General features: G+C 39.3%; 3 protein-coding genes across 3 annotated transcripts; 1 reads left to right on the top strand and 2 right to left on the bottom strand.

Moving 5' to 3' along the window:
- Window positions 1–3,459: 3,459 nt before the first annotated feature.
- On the bottom strand, window positions 3,460–9,386 carry LOC111215157 (tubulin-folding cofactor D-like). The gene is made up of 17 exons (XM_022718502.2): window positions 9,085–9,386; window positions 8,458–9,005; window positions 8,261–8,363; window positions 7,803–7,979; window positions 7,483–7,665; window positions 7,217–7,333; window positions 7,026–7,130; window positions 6,734–6,904; window positions 6,399–6,614; window positions 6,114–6,312; window positions 5,669–5,874; window positions 5,355–5,576; window positions 4,754–5,251; window positions 4,409–4,669; window positions 4,282–4,326; window positions 4,022–4,207; window positions 3,460–3,931 (listed from the first exon to the last, which is right to left on the bottom strand). Exons 1-17 carry the CDS (start codon window positions 9,304–9,306, stop codon window positions 3,653–3,655), a joined length of 3,738 nt encoding a protein of 1,245 aa, XP_022574223.2. The 5' UTR covers window positions 9,307–9,386; the 3' UTR covers window positions 3,460–3,652.
- A 743-nt stretch (window positions 9,387–10,129) lies between these two features.
- Window positions 10,130–13,128, top strand: LOC111215158 (transketolase-1, chloroplastic-like). The gene is made up of 7 exons (XM_022718503.2): window positions 10,130–10,675; window positions 10,767–10,857; window positions 10,933–11,038; window positions 11,113–11,395; window positions 11,457–11,605; window positions 11,689–11,842; window positions 11,949–13,128. Exons 1-7 carry the CDS (start codon window positions 10,211–10,213, stop codon window positions 12,906–12,908), a joined length of 2,208 nt encoding a protein of 735 aa, XP_022574224.2. The 5' UTR covers window positions 10,130–10,210; the 3' UTR covers window positions 12,909–13,128.
- A 526-nt stretch (window positions 13,129–13,654) lies between these two features.
- Window positions 13,655–14,916, bottom strand: LOC111215159 (40S ribosomal protein S13-2). The gene is made up of 5 exons (XM_022718504.2): window positions 14,740–14,916; window positions 14,581–14,653; window positions 14,222–14,360; window positions 13,943–14,129; window positions 13,655–13,854 (listed from the first exon to the last, which is right to left on the bottom strand). The coding sequence occupies exons 1-5, from the start codon at window positions 14,760–14,762 to the stop codon at window positions 13,821–13,823; spliced, it is 456 nt and encodes a 151-aa protein (XP_022574225.1). The 5' UTR covers window positions 14,763–14,916; the 3' UTR covers window positions 13,655–13,820.
- Window positions 14,917–18,324: the final 3,408 nt, after the last annotated feature.

Below are 18,324 nucleotides of genomic sequence, written 5' to 3'. Positions count from 1 at the left end.
TGGCCGCACAGTCCATTACCTATAAAGGTTCAGACATCCATCCTAGAGCTTAGGGACATTATGGATTTACATGTATAAAAAGTTCAACTACATCAGGCCATATAAGTGAGCATAGATATTTCCATCTCAGATTGAATACGGGTCATAAACTAGACATACACCATCTTAAGAGATTTTGAATAAACCACCACATACATATGTGTGCCGTGTAAGATAGAATCTCAGAAAAGGATTGGGAATATATGTTGGATAAGAGTATGACTTTCTCCACGAATTCAAAGAGACCGTGAGCCAAAAACATGGGTGATCAAATAGTGGCCAGGTACGGATTGCATGACCAAATGGATCCGGCTATCCAACATTATGAAGAGAAAGTTATAAACTGGTATAAAGAGCAAAGAAAGAATGATAAGAATGAATGGTATCAGCCATCATGGTCTTGGCAAGATCCTCGGATTAGAACTGTAGACATCCAAAGAAAAGGTTATAAAAGGCTAGCTAATCGAGATGCCAGACACTGACCCGAAAAGAACAGAATGACTAAGTCATAACCAGCTTAGCACCAAACAAAATCTGATGTCCTTGAAAGAGACACAGTCAAGTTGCTATAGAGTCTATACAAGATAGACCAAGTGTTCCATAAGATAAGGAACCTCGGAAAAGAAAGAATGGTGCATAGAATGACAATCTGAGGTTATAAGGAAACCATACTAGACATTGAGAAAAGGCTGCGCAGCTACACATCTAAGGTACCAAACCATGTAGCTTGGGACGCCAAGCTACTAGGTAACAAAGGTCCTGGATAATAAGATCTTAAATCTATTAGATCATGTCTGGAACATAATGGAACCACATACATATATAAGTGTCAACACACACATTAAAGATATTTGTATAGAAATACATAAAGAGAGTAGCGCTTGAGTTTAAAGATATAAGCGAGGATCATGAGCCCACGAAAGAGTATTCATAAAGATTAAAGAAAAGGTAAACGTGGGGTTTAAAGTATCTATAGAAGAGATATGCGTATTGGCCATAGAAACGCCATTTGATATAAACCAGTGAAATAGATGGGTCTTGTGAGGGAAAAGAAACCGTGAGATATGATACATGATCACGAGGTTTAAAGGTGTTCATGTTTCCTACTAACAGCATTCGATCATAGCTTGTTACACAAGGATACTCACAGAGACCATGGAACAGATTATAAGGAGATAAACTCCTATGTGGTGGGTGCTGCTACAAATTTCGAAATTGACAATGGTCTGGTAAGAATTAGATTCACATATAAAGATGTAGTAAGCAGCATATGGATCACTGGATGAAAGAACAACATTGTTCCTAAGCTGTTCATGGACTGAAACAAAAGCAACTGCATATATTATGAAAGGGAGTTCTATAAGAACGATCAAATTCAGTCCATATGAGGATTTATAAAGAAATTCGAAATCCTAGTTTTTATACTAAACCTAAAGAGAGGTTAGTAGATTGATATAGATTATCTATTAATCTGTAACCCTAGCATGGACCGACTAGATCGTAGTACGGGCTAGTAGAGAAGAAAGATCTGCCTAAAGGAAAGTGATCTAAATTGCCTCGGTTTGTTATCGCATATAACATGTCTTCGAATTGACCAAACCGACATCAGATCCATTGATTAGGATCCGGCATAGAAAAATAGTTTGCTACTGCTGTTACTCCCACGAGGCATTGTCGTGAGGATGAGAGGAGACGTTTTATACATCACTCTCGATCAGATACCAAAGTGTATGTTGTCCATCAGCTCGTGTAATCGAGATCGATGACCTAATAGATGTATAATCAAACTCGTATAACCAGTGTGTGATATGATCCACAGCAAGAGAGGTCATGAGACGCCATCAAGAGATGGATAGATGACTGCAATGTCCGAGACATATATATATATATGGCATCACTGAATGAAAAAGAGAGATCGATGACCACATGTATAGACAATGTCTATAATTCAAACATGGATCGATCAGTATGGTCGATGGTAGTAAGAAGAAGAAACTCATACCATCCGTACTTTATCATCATCACTGATCATAATAGCCAGAGGGAGTATCCGTGAACTTATGAAGTTGAAGTCTATGACTCAACATGGATCAATTAAATTAAGAGTATGATGATAATAGAAAGATCAATGGACAAAGGCATTGGTACACATCCGAGTGGTACACATCCGTATAGTACGGCACCGGATCATAGTCTCATAACCTGAGATCATTAATTCATAGTATCATGCTCGGAATATTGTCCATGAGTATGCTTAGTTTGTCCGACCAAAGCATAAGAACAGTCGATGGTAGACGATCACGTCTAGACCATGGACACGTTTTGCAAAAGGATCCATGCATACATGATTTGCAAAAGATTCGAGGACAATGTGGTTCACATTGATCAGCTCATCTATTTCAATAAGACACATGATGTCAAAGGACATGAGAAAGGACCTAAGAGGTCAAAGTGGTCTAATTACGGTACAGAAATAAAACTGGCCGATTCCCCACCTGCATGTTCAGGACAGTTCACGCATCTGATGCGTAGTACGTGTTGTACTCTTTTTCCTTCATTATGGTTTTGTCCCACTGGGTTTTCCTGATAAGGTTTTAATGAGGCAACGTGAAGCGTATTACGGATCATGTATGGTTATGGTATCCAAGGGGCAGTGTTATAAATCAAGTGATGAATGTCCAAAACCAGCACGGTACATAAACCGGCCGAAACCCTAGAGAGAGACAGCCCAAACCCTAGAGAGAAACGACGGCCGCGACCTGGAGAGAGAGAGAAAGTCGGCCATGACTTTTCATTATTCTAGTTTTTCTATTCCTTATTGGTTTATGATTTAGTAATTATCTTAAATCATGTTGGATTAAGATTTGTACTATTTCCTTTTATCTTTATCTTGTAATTTTTATATAAATAAACATATGATTTATTAATAATAAGAACATAAACATTCAATTCTCAAACCCTCTATTTTCAACACAATCCACTCTTTAACATTAGTCGAAAATTATTTCAGTATCGGATAAGGTAATATAAAACGTTTACGGGCTGATTCTATGTAGATTAAGTGGTTTTTACAGACCCATGATATATCAAAAAAAAAAAAAGTAATGAGTCACCTCTTCTTATACCGCACAATTTCAAAAGCCATAACCCAAACCGCTAATAAGATTAAGCGATTGAGAAAACGAAACAAAAGAAAAAGAAAAACATCGTAGTCTTATGGGCGACTTAATAATTTATTTTGGATGTTTTTTTTTTTTTTTTTTTTTTTGATAATCCAGGGGTTCCTCACTTACGTGGATCATTCCCCTGGCCCCGGTTAGGCAGCGGTCCACTTCACCCGGGAAGATTTTACCTGGGCTGGGGACAAGGCCCAACACCCAGTACCGCATTTGGTGACAGGATGGACAGTTCCCCTCTGCCTGACGTCAAATCCAAGAGCATGACAATTGACCCCCAAAGTACTTACCAAACGAGCTACCACATCCCGTCTTATTTTGGATGTTACATCATAATACATTTAATTTACTAAATTTCATCACCTTGGAAACGAAACAAAAGAAGAATATAGTATTCAAAATCATCTCAAGGACAATGCATGCATATGGTTGCTCAATCAGAAGCCAGAGGAATCGACCAGAGATGAGTAAGACGCATTCTCGTCCGAAGCCGTCATGGTCCTAGTCACCGTTCTGGTTCTGGCCCTGAACACTACTCCAAGCTCTAAACCAGCCGATTCACACAACTCCAACTTTTGAGATTGGGTTAGTTCCATGCCAGCTTCCCAACAAGGCGTAGTTATTACATCTTTCACTCTCTCAATCTTGTCCTCTGTTACTAAGGTTTTGTTACGAACTAGCGCAAGACAAGCTTCTTCAGCCGCCTTCTCTCTGATCTGGACCACGTGAAAGACAAAAAAATAAAGTCATGTAACTAAGATAAAATTTTCTAAACAGAGTTTGAGATGGAGATAAGTGATATGAACCTTTGGGTATCGGTGAGCAAGGAATGATAGAAGCTGAGAAAAGGCTTGTTTGCTGTTGGGTTCCGAGACTGAAGCAATATACCCAAGTATCACAACCCCTGCCTCCAACTTTGCGAATATCTTTGAGGCTCTGAGTTCGATGGCTAACGAATCCACAACTCCCTTATAGAAACTCAGCGTATAAGCCTGCAATAAATGACAGATAAGATTTTTGTGAAACGTGTTTTAAGGATCATATAGTCCAAAGACTAAAAACCAACCTCTTCATTCTGAAACGTCTTTTCATCCAAGAGCCCCTCGATTGTCTGTGTAAAAACAACAGTTTTTAAACAGAACCACATAGAAGGCTAAGAAGCTAGAAGGTAATGTATAAGGTAGCGTATCTACCTTTAGACAGGGCACAATAACTCGTTCACATTTCTTGTACTCTTGAAGTGTCCAAAGGATGTCGTCACACATCGCAGACTCTCTTGATCGTTGCTCATTAGCTTCACCTTCCCCCAGATACTGCAGCAACGCAGAGAATGAAGCCTCTTTAAGTGATTTTTGTAATCCTCCGGTAGAAATTACTAATCCAGACATCACCCCTTTGCTGTAACAAGGGAAGCCTAGTAACTGAACGAAACGTGGGAAGGAGAAAGTCGGCACCTACAAAAGGATGTACAATAACTTATACTGTTAGATAAACCTTTGAAACAGAAGAAGCAACCAAAGGCTTCAGGTTCTGCTTACCGCCCATCGAAGGCCTTCTTGGTTGGAAATGATATCTTCAAGTTTTTCTCTGTAAGGAATGTAAGGGACGGTTACTGTTTCGTGATACAGAATCCTTTGAAGAGCTTTTGCAGCTGTTTCTCTCAACTTATCCATTTTCTCCACTCCTTGCTTCACAATACCTCCAATCAAACGGTTTGCGAGATTTGAATCAAAAAGCGAGGATGAATCTCCCGCTGAATCTGCTCCGGCTTTCTTACAGAGAATATATGTACATTTCTCAAGTCCATGGATTGCAGCTTCACGAACCCAAGAACCTACATCACCTCTGTTATCTACCGAGTAATCATCAAGAGCTTTCAGTAAAGTATCCATCACTTCAGTCTTGATAAGAATAAAGAGAGACAGGTCATCGTTTTCAGGATCACTAGCTCTTCGCTGAGTAAGACTCTCACACACGGATGTGAGTCCCTTTACAGCATTCATGCGTGCCTCAGCATCTCTATCTTCAGGATTCGCCTGCTTGGAGGGAAAACAAAATCATCCATCGAAGTCACGATTTCATATTGTTTTTTAAAGATTGGAGACTGATGTACTAGAGTCACATGTTGTCTTTCTTTACCTCTATCATACAGGCACCGCAGAGCTTCAACACTACATCCTTCCATTTTGCAATCAATAGTTCATACGGCAAAACACCTAGTGCAAGTGCAGAACCTCTTCGAACAGCTACGTTTGGGTCCGTTAGATGTTTCAGGTGTTTTGATATTAAATCAGCAGATTTCTTATCATTGCCAATTAGATAGGATTGCACAAGCTGTTGAACAGCACTGACTGCTGCATTCTGTTTATAAGTGAAACTTGTCAACTAATGAAATACGTTAACAGGATAAAATAAATAAATAACTTGATGACAACTGGAAAGATAGGTGGTACCTGTATCTGAGAATTGGGATGTCCTAGATTCACAGTGAGGGTATCAAGCAGGATCCGTTCGGTTCTCTCAGATAATGTCACATGCGATGACGAGATACATTCGATAAACCGTGAGACAGCCAGTCGCATTATTTCTCCACCTTTTCCACGGTAAAGGCGTGCTTTCTCAATGGCAGGGACAATACCAGCAATACGCTTATGGGTATCTGTAAAAATTAAGTGCACCAGGAACATTTAGGCTAAGAGATAATGCTACAACCCATCGAACTTGTTAATTATTTCTTCCCATAGAAAATGAACCTCTCACGTGGGTGAAGACAGTCTGAGTACATCTATGATGATAAGGTCTAGATTCCAAGACGGTTCACATATTACTAAAAATGATTTATAGTTGCATATGTAAAGATGCCACAAAAGTAAAAGCTGCAAATGCGATGGTACCAACCAGAAGAATGGACATAGCCACACTGGTGCAGAGCTAACACAACCTCTCCAGCTGCCAATGTAGCACCATGGCGCATGCACAAATCAGTCGAAAGGGTACAAGGAATTAGTTTCTCCAGCACATAGTTGAAGAAGTACTCAGGCTCGTACTTAACAAGAGCAGCAAGAGCTTTTGCGGCAAGTTCTCTCAAGCTTTTATCCTGAAATCATAACATTGAATAATGATCATATTATGGAAGATACAACTAGGAACAACGATTTGGGACAATATCAAACAAAGCCATACCCAGTGGCAGATCTTGTTGAAGAGCAATTCATCCACAAAAGGATAGAGATACCCTTCATACTGAGCAATGGAAACAGCAACCTGAAGGTAAGAGTTCACCCGAGACGAAAGGGAAAAATAGTCAGCTATGTTCACTATGTCAATCCCATGAGGGTAGTTTCCTTGCCTTCCAACATTCTCTTGGAAAGCAGCGGCAGCAGCCCTTCTACAGTTCACCTGGTAAAATAAATCAATAAACTTTACGCAATGACGATAGAGGAGTTCTACAAAAACACAATTCTTCAACCAACCAGGAAACGGCAAAAACAAATTATAGTCAAAAGAGTCACTAGTACCTCTCTATCAAAGGAACCCACTATCAATAAATCTGGAGCAAGCTGATCCAGCACGTTTTTCATATCTTTGTGGTAATAGGCACGCCCAAATGCCCAGCAAACATAAGCCGCTGCATCACGCACATGCGATCCAACACTGTGCGGACCTCTACGTACATCATAATGGAGTGCCTGTAAATGATTTTTAGATGTAAATCCATAGAGATACTGCATAATTTGCGTGAGTGATGCCATTTCTTTGTATGCGTTGACTACATATATAAGTAATCATGTGCATTGTATATAGTACGACCTTCACAATAATTGGAACGACTTGAGGGAAACTTCTAGGCAACAGTAAACCTCTACGAGCCAGTTCAGCTAAAGCCAAACAACCCCCATGCCATGAACCATCTCCCTGAAGATCATGAAAATCACAATAGTAGTCAGCTACGTGATGCCTTCTGTATGCAAACCATGCTGCCAGATGTCAGTTATGAGTACCTCTCCTGGTGAAAACAGCTCCAATACAGATGACAGCACCTCTTCGGAAAGAACAGATGTTAGCCGTGAAGATACACGGCCTATACCCTTTGCAGCAGACCAACGAACCACGGTATCCTACACGGTTCAGAAAACAGTAAATACTAGTAACATGTGAGATTGTCCGGTTGCCAGTTGCCAGCTAAAAGATATTTATAGCAGTCAAATTATCATGTGGCCATCTAGTTGTATAAGTTAACAGTAGTATTTAACCCACAAAAACATACCGTGTCCCTCAGACCAGAGAGTAGCATTTCAATTATCTCTTCTAAGATTTCAGGAACATCCATATCTTCATCCTCTTGGTCATCCGGAATTTCTTGTTGTGAGACGGCGGCACCAGCATGATCAGCCGCCAATCTCTGGGTCGGACCCGTAGATATATTTTCAGAAAGAGAGGCGGTTCGAGCCTACATGGTTGTTTAATAAACAAGCTTCAGATAACTAAATTGAGGACAAGATTATGTCAATTGCGGTATAAAGCAGAAAATCTATTAAAACCCAGTTGCTATTTGCACATCTATAATACATGCTAAAAGGTACGTACCACATAGCGCCAGGAAGGTAAGCGATGAGGAAGACAAACAAGCCCTATCCTCTGAGTTAACTTGATCAAATACTTGCGAAGCAGAGGACTTCTAGTTGCTGCACTGGATTTGCTTAGCACGATCACATTATTCAAAACAGTAGGAAGCACATCCAGCAACACTTTCCGGCTAGCAGTCTGCCAATGATAGTAGACATATAAGATCCAGATGTAAAAAATAAAAAAAAACTTAAAGAAATCATATTATTATCAAAAGAATTAAAAAAACTTAAATAATAAAAACCAGCGATAGCTCCTACAAGATCAAAACATTCAAATCAAATCCGATATTTACTTCCCTAACATCTATTTATGTCTTCTAGCCATAGAAAAAAACATCTAGAAATGTCTGACGTGTTCAGTATGGACCATTACTGAAAGCAAAGTGAACAACTACAAGTTACAAAAAAGAAAGAAACCTTAAAAATAGCAGCCAGAGCCTCCATCACACCAAGCAAGCGAAAGTGGTTCACCACACTATCTTCCTTAGAAGATAAAACTTCATCTGTCCACTCAACAAAACTGAAATAAAACAAGAAATTAGTTTACAAACAATCTTATTGGTGAACTCAATCATTCAAAGCTAGCTGAAGCACTGATGGTGATCAGTTCATACCTTGTGAAGGCCTTCCCCATATCGGGACGCGTCAAAAGCTTCGACAGCAGCAACCCCGATATCCTCCTCATCGGTCCAGAACTACACAGATAATCCTTACAAAACCCCAAAATCTTCAACACCAAAGGAGCAATATCTCCCACACCAAAGCTCTCATCCTCTGCAATACTCGTATCAACCGAAGAAATATCAAACGGGACCAGCACCAGAATCGAAAGCCACAAGAGAGTCACACATTTAGCCTCCATCTCTCCAGTGCTCTCTTGCCTCAACGAAGAACCAGAACTCGTGGTGTGGCACTTCTCCAGAAGCAACACCGCGAGCTCAAGATCGGAGACTTGATGAGGAAAGAACTTAATTACAGATTTGTAACCGCACACAGTGACTAGAGTGTAGATAATAATGCATATAGGCTTGATTATTTCGAGAATCTCATCGGATCTCGAATCTAGTTCAGATGCTTTGGAGCGGATGATTAGCATTAGTGGAGAGACTATGCTCTCTAAGTAAGGCTCCACTAGTTGACCTTGCTCCTGGTACTTATCCATCTACATTACAACAAACACACAAAGTCAGAAGAGGAATCACCGATTCGATTAGAGTGGATCAGTGAGAAGAAGCTTTTACGATGGATTGGATCTTCTGAACGGAGGAAGGAACAACGACGCGGCCGTTCGAGACGATATCGTCGAGAAGAGATTTGACGAGATTCCATTCTTGTAGGAAGTATCTCTGGAGTACTCTCTCCTTCGAATCATGCTCGTCGTCCTCTTCTTCCTCTTCTAGTTTTACCGCATCCGCCTCGGTTTCGATTTTTTCCGGCGAGATTTGATCTTCTGTAGCTGCCATTGCTCTCACCGGAGATGAATATGTTCGCCGACAATACTATCTCGGGACTGGGAATTTTAGGCGGGCGTTAAGCCCTTTGAGAGCGATCCGTGCGAGAGTATACAGAATAGTGACGATGAGTTCGTTAAGCCCATTTAAGGCCCATAATCTTATTTTGGACTGACTCATGCATTTTTGAACCGGGCTTTTTATCACACTTGACCAATCAGTTACAGAAATCCTAACCAGAGTTGGTAGGTGTGGTGGATAAACAATGGGTTTGAATGCTTGTTATCTTTGGAGGAACCAAAGTTGGTGAAACTAAATATTCTTTTACTTAATTCTCTCAGTATTTTAATTATATAAAGTTGGTAGAACTATCCTATAGAGAATTATTGAATTTATATGTTTAGATAAATTATCTATTAAACTGGAAAATGATTCAAAATTTTAAAAATTTCATCATTTGAATTTAAAAAGAAATTCGATTATTTCTGTTACTAAACAGCTATAATTATTTTTAAACTAATTTTCAACTATCATGCCAAAAAAGTTGAAATAATTTTTTTTCTATCGCACTTAATTTTATATTACTCAATTTCTATTCCACAAATTCTACTAATTAGTTACCCATTATGTTTTTAACTAAAATAAGAAGAAGAAAAATATTCTATCATGGCGGAATATCCAAAGAGGAAATAAAAATTGTGGTAAAGGCATAGAGAATCACTAAACTCTTAGCCTCAATCAACGGCCACGATAACACCCTTCGATGAGACTCAACGGTCAGATGAGATCCTGCTTGTCCCTTACCGAACACGAAGAGATGTCGAAATATTATATGATTGGCTGAAAAAAATATCCTCTCTCACTCATAAAACAAAGTCTGCTCCTTTCTCAAGAGAGCGAAACATCAAGACAATCCATGGCTTCAACTTCCTCCCTCGCTCTCTCTCAAGCCCTCCTCGCTCGCGCCATCTCTCACCATGGCTCCGACCAACGCATCTCCCTACCATCATCTTTCTCACGCGCCTCCGCTTCCTCTCGCCGCCGCAACGCCGCGTCGATGACCAAACTCCGATCTATCCGCCCCCTCGTTCGCGCCGCAGCTGTCGAGACCCTCGAGACGAGCACCGATTCGTCTATTATTGACAAATCCGTTAATTCGATCAGGTTCTTGGCTATCGATGCGGTGGAGAAGGCCAAGTCAGGTCACCCTGGTCTCCCCATGGGATGTGCTCCCATGGCTCACATTCTCTACGATGAGGTCATGAGGTATAACCCCAAGAACCCTTACTGGTTTAACCGTGACCGGTTCGTTCTCTCTGCTGGACATGGTTGTATGCTGCTCTACGCGTTGCTTCACCTCGCTGGATACGACAGCGTTTTGGTCAGTGATCTTAAAGATTCAATATTTTTTTTATTTTAATCTGATAAAAGTAGTCGACTTTACTGATAAAGTGTTGGACTTTGTTGATTAGGAGGAGGATTTGAAGAGTTTCCGACAGTGGGGAAGCAAGACACCTGGACATCCTGAGAACTTCGAGACTCCTGGGATTGAAGTCACTACCGGTTTGTGATTATATCTTCTTTGGCTTGTGGTGGCTCATGTGAATTACAGAGCTCTCTGCTTTTGCTGCTATGTAGGTCCACTTGGACAAGGGGTTGCTAATGCTGTTGGTTTAGCTCTTGCTGAGAAGCATTTAGCTGCTAGGTTCAACAAACCTGACGCTGAAGTTGTCGACCACTACACGTAATATTTTGAAAATTATATCATCATTCTTGTTTTGTAATAGGCTCTGATTGTTTTGTATTTTGATTGTGTAGATATGTGATTCTTGGAGATGGTTGTCAGATGGAGGGTATTTCAAATGAAGCTGCCTCACTAGCTGGTCACTGGGGACTTGGAAAGCTCATTGCTTTCTATGATGACAATCACATCTCCATTGATGGAGACACTGAGATTGCATTCACTGAGAATGTTGACCAGCGTTTTGAAGCGCTTGGATGGCATGTTATTTGGGTGAAGAATGGTAACACTGGGTATGATGAGATCCGTGCTGCTATTAAGGAAGCTAAAACGGTTACAGACAAGCCTACATTGATCAAGGTAAATAGCCATCAAACACTTGTTAGTTAAAAGACATTTGGTAACATCTTGCTTGTGTCAGGTCACTACTACAATTGGTTATGGATCTCCAAACAAGGCGAACTCGTACAGTGTCCATGGAGCTGCACTTGGTGAGAAGGAAGTTGAGGCTACCAGAAACAACCTCGGATGGCCTTATGAGCCATTCCAGGTACCTGATGAAGTTAAAAGGTAAAGTAGTAACTCTAAACATAAGCTATGTGTTTACTTTTGTGGCTATGGACTCACTGGTTGCTTTTCACTTTTTTTGATAGCCACTGGAGTCGTCATACGCCTGAAGGCAAAGCTCTTGAATCTGACTGGAATGCAACGTTTGCAGCGTATGAAAAGAAGTACCCAGAGGAAGCTGCAGAGTTGAAATCTATCATCACTGGTGAATTACCTGCTGGCTGGGAGAAGGCACTACCTGTAAGTTAAACTCTCTTTAGTTTCGGTTTCGTTTTCGGTTCTAGTTTAGTTTTCGGGTTTTGGATATTATGCGCAGGACTAATCTTTGCATTTGAAAATTTTGTAGACATACACACCCGAGTCTCCAGGCGACGCCACTAGAAACCTGTCACAGCAATGTCTTAACGCCATAGCCAAAGTTGTCCCTGGTTTCCTCGGTGGAAGTGCTGACCTCGCATCATCCAACATGACACTCCTCAAAGCCTCTGGTGACTTCCAAAAGGCCACACCCGAAGAAAGAAACCTTAGGTTTGGTGTTAGGGAGCACGGAATGGGAGCCATCTGCAACGGCATAGCCCTCCACAGCCCCGGTCTCATCCCTTACTGTGCAACTTTCTTCGTCTTCACTGACTACATGAGAGGTGCCATGAGAATCTCAGCTCTGTCCGAAGCTGGAGTGATCTACGTGATGACTCATGACTCCATTGGTCTCGGAGAAGATGGGCCAACCCATCAGCCCATTGAGCACATCGCTAGCTTCCGCGCGATGCCCAACACGCTCATGTTCCGTCCCGCCGATGGAAACGAGACGGCCGGTGCGTACAAGATCGCTGTCAACAAGCGTAAGACGCCGTCTATCTTGGCTTTGTCTAGGCAAAAGCTTCCTCAGCTTCCGGGGACATCGATGGAAGGAGTTGCGAAGGGTGGATACACGATCTCTGACGACTCGTCGGGGAACAAACCTGATGTTATCTTGATTGGAACTGGCTCTGAGCTGGAGATTGCTGCACAGGCTGCGGAGGTGATTAGGAAAGAAGGCAAGACCGTTAGAGTTGTGTCTTTTGTCTGCTGGGAGCTGTTTGATGAGCAGACGGATGAGTACAAGGAGAGTGTTTTGCCGTCTGGTGTGTCGGCTAGAGTTAGTATTGAAGCAGCTTCGACTTTTGGATGGGGGAAGATTGTTGGAGGGAAAGGGAAGTCTATTGGTATTAACTCGTTTGGGGCTAGTGCACCGGCGCCTTTGCTCTACAAGGAGTTTGGTATCACTGTGGAAGCTGTTGTTGATGCGGCTAAGTCACTCTTCTAAGAGACTCAAAGATCAGACTATCCTGTATAAGGGTTTGTGTCAACATTGTCTCATTATCTCAAAATAAATTGCAACAAGACGCATAGAGTTTCTTTCTTTCTTTCTTCTTTTGGTGGTTTTTTTTTTGTAATTCGGACAACATAGGTTTTGGGTTTGGAAGAGAAACAAAGTATAAGAAGACAATGTAAAACTCTCATGATCATTCGTGTTTTTGTTGTTATATGCTTGAATTTCAGAAAAATTTCCTGCCTTTTCATCGTGGTTAACAGACAAGAATGACTCGACATAAACAGACACAAACATTGGCCATTACATCCGATTATTTTTGAGGACAAGAATATTAACAGAGATTTTGAAAAGGTTTGGTTCTTCTTAATAGTAGTATATCAGGGGCCCATATTATCAGGAGATATTGAAGGAATGGTGAGCTTTCCACCTTGACATCTCCAGTTATCTATATCCTGACCCAACTTTTACAATAGAAGAAAAGAAAGCTACGTTTATCGCTTTGTCATCATGACGACAACATTTGTGAGAGACACACTCTACTATTGGATATCCACCGAGGAAATGTTACACAAGAATAAGCATATTCGGATTCCATTTTGTTCTTCACTTGTGGTACATTCGGATCTGGGGCCACAGTATAACAAAACAAAAATGCGTAACCGAAATAAAGGTTATGCCAAATTTGTAATCACGCACATAACATAAAGCTTCCACACGGATATAGAGTCAAAACTAAGGATCACATAAACAAGAGTACTCATTAAATTCAAAATCGCATTGTTAAGTTGTAACTGAACAAAAACTAAAAAAAACAGATACAATTCCATTATCATAGAAATTGAGTTGCAAATGCAGCAATGAAAATGTAGTTCATGAAGGACTTTGACAAGCTCTATGAATTCCTTAAGCCACAAGAGTGCTTGCGGTGGTAGATTCACTGCAGAAAAAAATAACACAAAGAAATGAGAACAAGATGATCATTGAAATGTTTTAAGAACAATCTTTCATTTTCTAAAAGCACTTACTACTTCCAGACGGGAGGGAGCTTCTTGGTCTTCTTGTAGTAACGAGCAAGACGGTGGATTCTGCTCTCCACAAGAATCAACCTGAACTTGGAGTCCTTGTCCTTCCTGTTCCTCTCAAGGTGCTTGCGGATAGCAACTGCTTTCTTGATCAGGTGGTACAAATCCTCAGGGATCTCCGGAGCAAGACCTTCGCCAAAATTACATATCAACTAACTCTTAGTTTCCTTTAACGTTTAACTAAAAAAAAGAAGACTCTAGAGTGAAGGATAGAGGAAGTACCATGAGCTTTCAAGATTCTCAAAATCTTGTTTCCGGTAACACTCTTCACCTGAGGGATACCGTGAGAGTCACGAAGAATGACACCAATCTGTGATGGAGTCAAACCCTTCTTCGCAAACTTGCAAATGGACTCATCAACCTATTATTGCATCATAACAAAAACGTCATTACAAGTAATTACATCACAGATGGTAACTATCACATCCAACTCCTAACTTCATATTATTAGATCACTGAATCTCGCCAACATTAACCAATCTTCTATTGCTTGTCCTAAACTAGGATTTTAATCGTATTCTTACAGTTGCAATATGTAAAAAGCAAACAGAAACTTAAGAATATGGTGAAACGAATCTTACATCCTGGGAGGTTGTCTTGAGCCAGCTCGGGGGCGAACGCTTGTACGGCAAAGCAGATGCTGAGATACCCTTTCTACACAACACAAAGCAGATACTAATAGTGTAAGAGAACCAGCCTTCATCTCAGTCGGAAAACGATGAATAAACAAGAAGACGAACCCTTTAGAGTGGAGTCGCCCCATGCCGACGTCTGTGTGAACGGAGTTGGTTTTCTCTGAGATGGTTCTTCGTCCGGCTCCTGCGACTGCGCTAAAGAAAACCCTAATTGGTCTTTGCTTATATACCCTACCTCTTATGGTTTGTTGTGCCCTATCTCATTTTCATTTTCGTTCCAAAAGTACAAACAGGCTCTGTTTATAAAAGCCCATTAAAACTTGCGGCAAAAAGAGGTTTTAAGGCCCATATATGTACAAACGCCCGTCTAAATAATTCCCTTGTATCGACATGTCAAGTCTTAAGGGACAAATACAAATGGTATTTGAATATTTATCAAGGGTTCAAGAACATATGCTGGAGTTATAGATCAAAATTTGTCTTATTTTTGTATAACATTGCTCCATTAAAAAAAAAAATAGCTCCAAAAGCTAATAATATGGTTTTCTGAATATTTGTTGCGACCAACTGATTTTGAGTTATATTCTTTTATAAAATAACATTTAACCTTGTATTCATGTATCTTTCTCAAGAGAATCAAATAATAAAACAAAGACAATATTTTAAACTGATCTTAATTCCTTTGATATTTGTTTTCTTAAGCATGAACCGTACATCATATCAGCACCTCCCGTGGAGGTTTTAGAGAATTTCATACGATGAGCAGGCCTTCTAGTCGAGTGGTAGTAGACGGGCCTTGGATGCAAACACATTCCGGATTCGATATTTCTGTGTTATGTTCACCACGGCTGCAGATACGTCCGTATGAAAACTCGGGAGAAGGCCTGTCGTGGACTGCACCTTCCACCCGGAAGTTAGGTCTGTGTCTTTAATAGATCCGGGTTTAATCCTTTGCTTTTTCAAAAAATAAAAAATCATATGATTTAAAAAAAAGAGAGAGGAAGAATGCAATTCTTTATAGGAATTCATACACACCCATTAACCATTTGTATCTTTTATATTAGTTAGAGCAGCTCCACTGACTTTCTAGCAAAAGTTCCCAACATTCAAAGACAAAGATAATAACTAAAGAGAATATTCCTATGACAACTTTTTTTTAAGTTTTTGTCACAAAAATAGTTTTTAATGAGAAAAATGACCAAAAAAAGTTTTATTAAAAAGTAAATATACATTTATACCGTATGGTTAACTAATCTAGACTTATGGTTTAAAGTTAATGAGTGAGGTTTTGAGGATAAAATTTCAAAATTTTAAAAATAAAAAATAAATATTAAAATTTTCAAAATAAAAAGAGCTATTTTGATCATTTTTCTTATTGAAAGCTATTTTTGTGACAAAAATTTAAAAAATGATATTTGAGAGAATTGCCCATAATTAAAACTAGAGAGAACAAAGAAACATTTTCATTTGAGAGCTTTTAAGAGCATGATTAAAATTGATATCTATCCAATATCTTAGCTTTATAATATAAGAACTTTGCATGAAAACTTTCACAACATTATAAGAAAAAAATTTTACAGGTGGTTTACTCTAATTGGTTCTATTTTTTTTTGTTCAAATTTTGAAAAAATCGTAAATATATTAATATTTTATTTGTTAAGAAACTCTTGAGAGTTTCTTGCAGATAAAGATGCTCTAAGAACATATTGAGAATTTCAACTCACAGAATTAAAACATCACACTATTTACATTTGAATTAATTTTACAAAATTAAAACATAACTGAGTAACTATAATATTAATTTTTTTTTCTATGGAAATCCTTAAAAATTCCAACCGATAGTGTTGCTCTTAAAATTTTTTAAAAAACATTAATGGTTTAACCAAATTATAAGAAAATATTAATATTTTACTTTTTCTTTACCCATTTGAAATTCTTGAATGTGACGTTTTTCAAAGGTAATATCTCACAAATTATAAGAATATGTAATGGTGAGTTGTGAGAGTCTCTCGGTTGAAAAACCCTCGCATGGGTTTCTCAATTTTATTGAAAAATCTCTATTTATGTTTTTTTGTCAGTTTCTCCAATTATGTATTCACTAGTATTTTGGTCCATGCTATGCATGAGCATAGTTGTTTTTCCACTCTAAATTTGAGTTTGAACACAAATATTGAATGTAATCTACATTATAATGAGGCACTTTGCTCACTCATCAGCGCGTCACGTTAGCGTTTTGTGGATCCCACTTTTATAAAGTGTGAAAAGTATAAAGTCCATGGTTCAAACCCAGGTTATTGAGATATAAACACAAACATTTATACCACTAGACTAAAGGATACTTTGTACATTGATGGTCGAAACTAATATATATTTATGAAGGTCGGAAGCCCTTGCTTTCTTTGGCTTCCTCTGAGGGCCGGGCCTACAAGTGTATTATGTGTTTCATTTTTAAATGAGATTCATCACGTTATATGAAAAAAAGTTCAAGTTTGCAACAATTATAGTTTTCCCATATTTTAAACTATCGTCGTTTAACATGAGTTATGGTTCTTTTCATCATTGTCTCAGACAAGTATGAGTTACAGAGTTGCACTGTGTGTCTGTTCGTAATCTATTTTTTCACCGGTGAACTCTTCATCTCCCTATCTTAAATCGCTTGATCATAAATGTTCCTGATTTGTAGCCCCTCTGTAAACCAATCTTTGTTGAACCCAATCTGCATCTCCACAAAACTCATTGATTCCTCTTAGCTTTAACCATCTTCTAGAAAATGTCTCTCTCTGCCTCTCCAATTCCTCAAACTGGTGTCCTTCATTCAATCTTCGAGTCTCTCCGTCTTGGTCGTAGTAGTCAGAACATAGCCTCTGGCCTCCTCCACTTCTGGATTTCCCTAAACTTCAAGAAAGAAAGTGAGTTTATGGGAATCACGATTTTCTTCCTTGATGAAAAGGTAAGTTAATCTTCGATCTATCACACTTATTTAACATAATTGTTTTTATTTGATTTCCTGATTCTTTGTTGAATAATATTATTTGCAGATTCCGTGATTCATGGATTTATTCCCGCTGGATGTGCTAATCATTACATGTCATCTTTGAAAGCCGGTTCCATTGTGGTTGATCGTTTTGAGTTTGCTAGGTGCTCAATCATTTACAAGATAACTGATCATCCATTCCTCATTCGTTTCATCTCACCAGCTATTATTGATGAAGTCATCACGAGTGCTCCTGAGATCAATCTCCAGTCATGATTAGACTGTTCGACAATCTCCAAGTGATTTCGAACACAAACCTAGAACTCCCAGGTATATTATCATATTGCATCTGGGTTTATATTATGTTTTGATATCATAACTGATATCTAAACTCGCAGATGTGGTTGGGCAAATCCGTTTTGTCCAGGACTCTGACCTTACCAAAGAAACAACTCGAGTTGTTATCCGTCTCCTCGTTGATCCGTAAGAAACAATCAACACACAGTTCCTTTATATTACTGTCTATATTGTGCTAACATCAATAATCAAAAATATTTCCTCCCCAAGATCTGTGGTTGTCTATTTATCTTCCTTCCTTATCAAACTAATTTTACACAAACCTTTATTTTACAGCTTAAAAGGAACCACAACAACTCAAACAATCAAAACACCAAAAACTAGAATCCCAAAAAAGACGAATCATTAATGATCACATC

This window comes from Brassica napus, chromosome C4, assembly GCF_020379485.1.
Source record: "Brassica napus cultivar Da-Ae chromosome C4, Da-Ae, whole genome shotgun sequence".
In the NCBI taxonomy this organism is placed as follows: Eukaryota; Viridiplantae; Streptophyta; class Magnoliopsida; order Brassicales; family Brassicaceae; genus Brassica; species Brassica napus.
The sequence above is the reverse complement of the archived record's forward strand: the minus strand, read 5'-3'. Positions and strand labels throughout refer to the sequence as shown.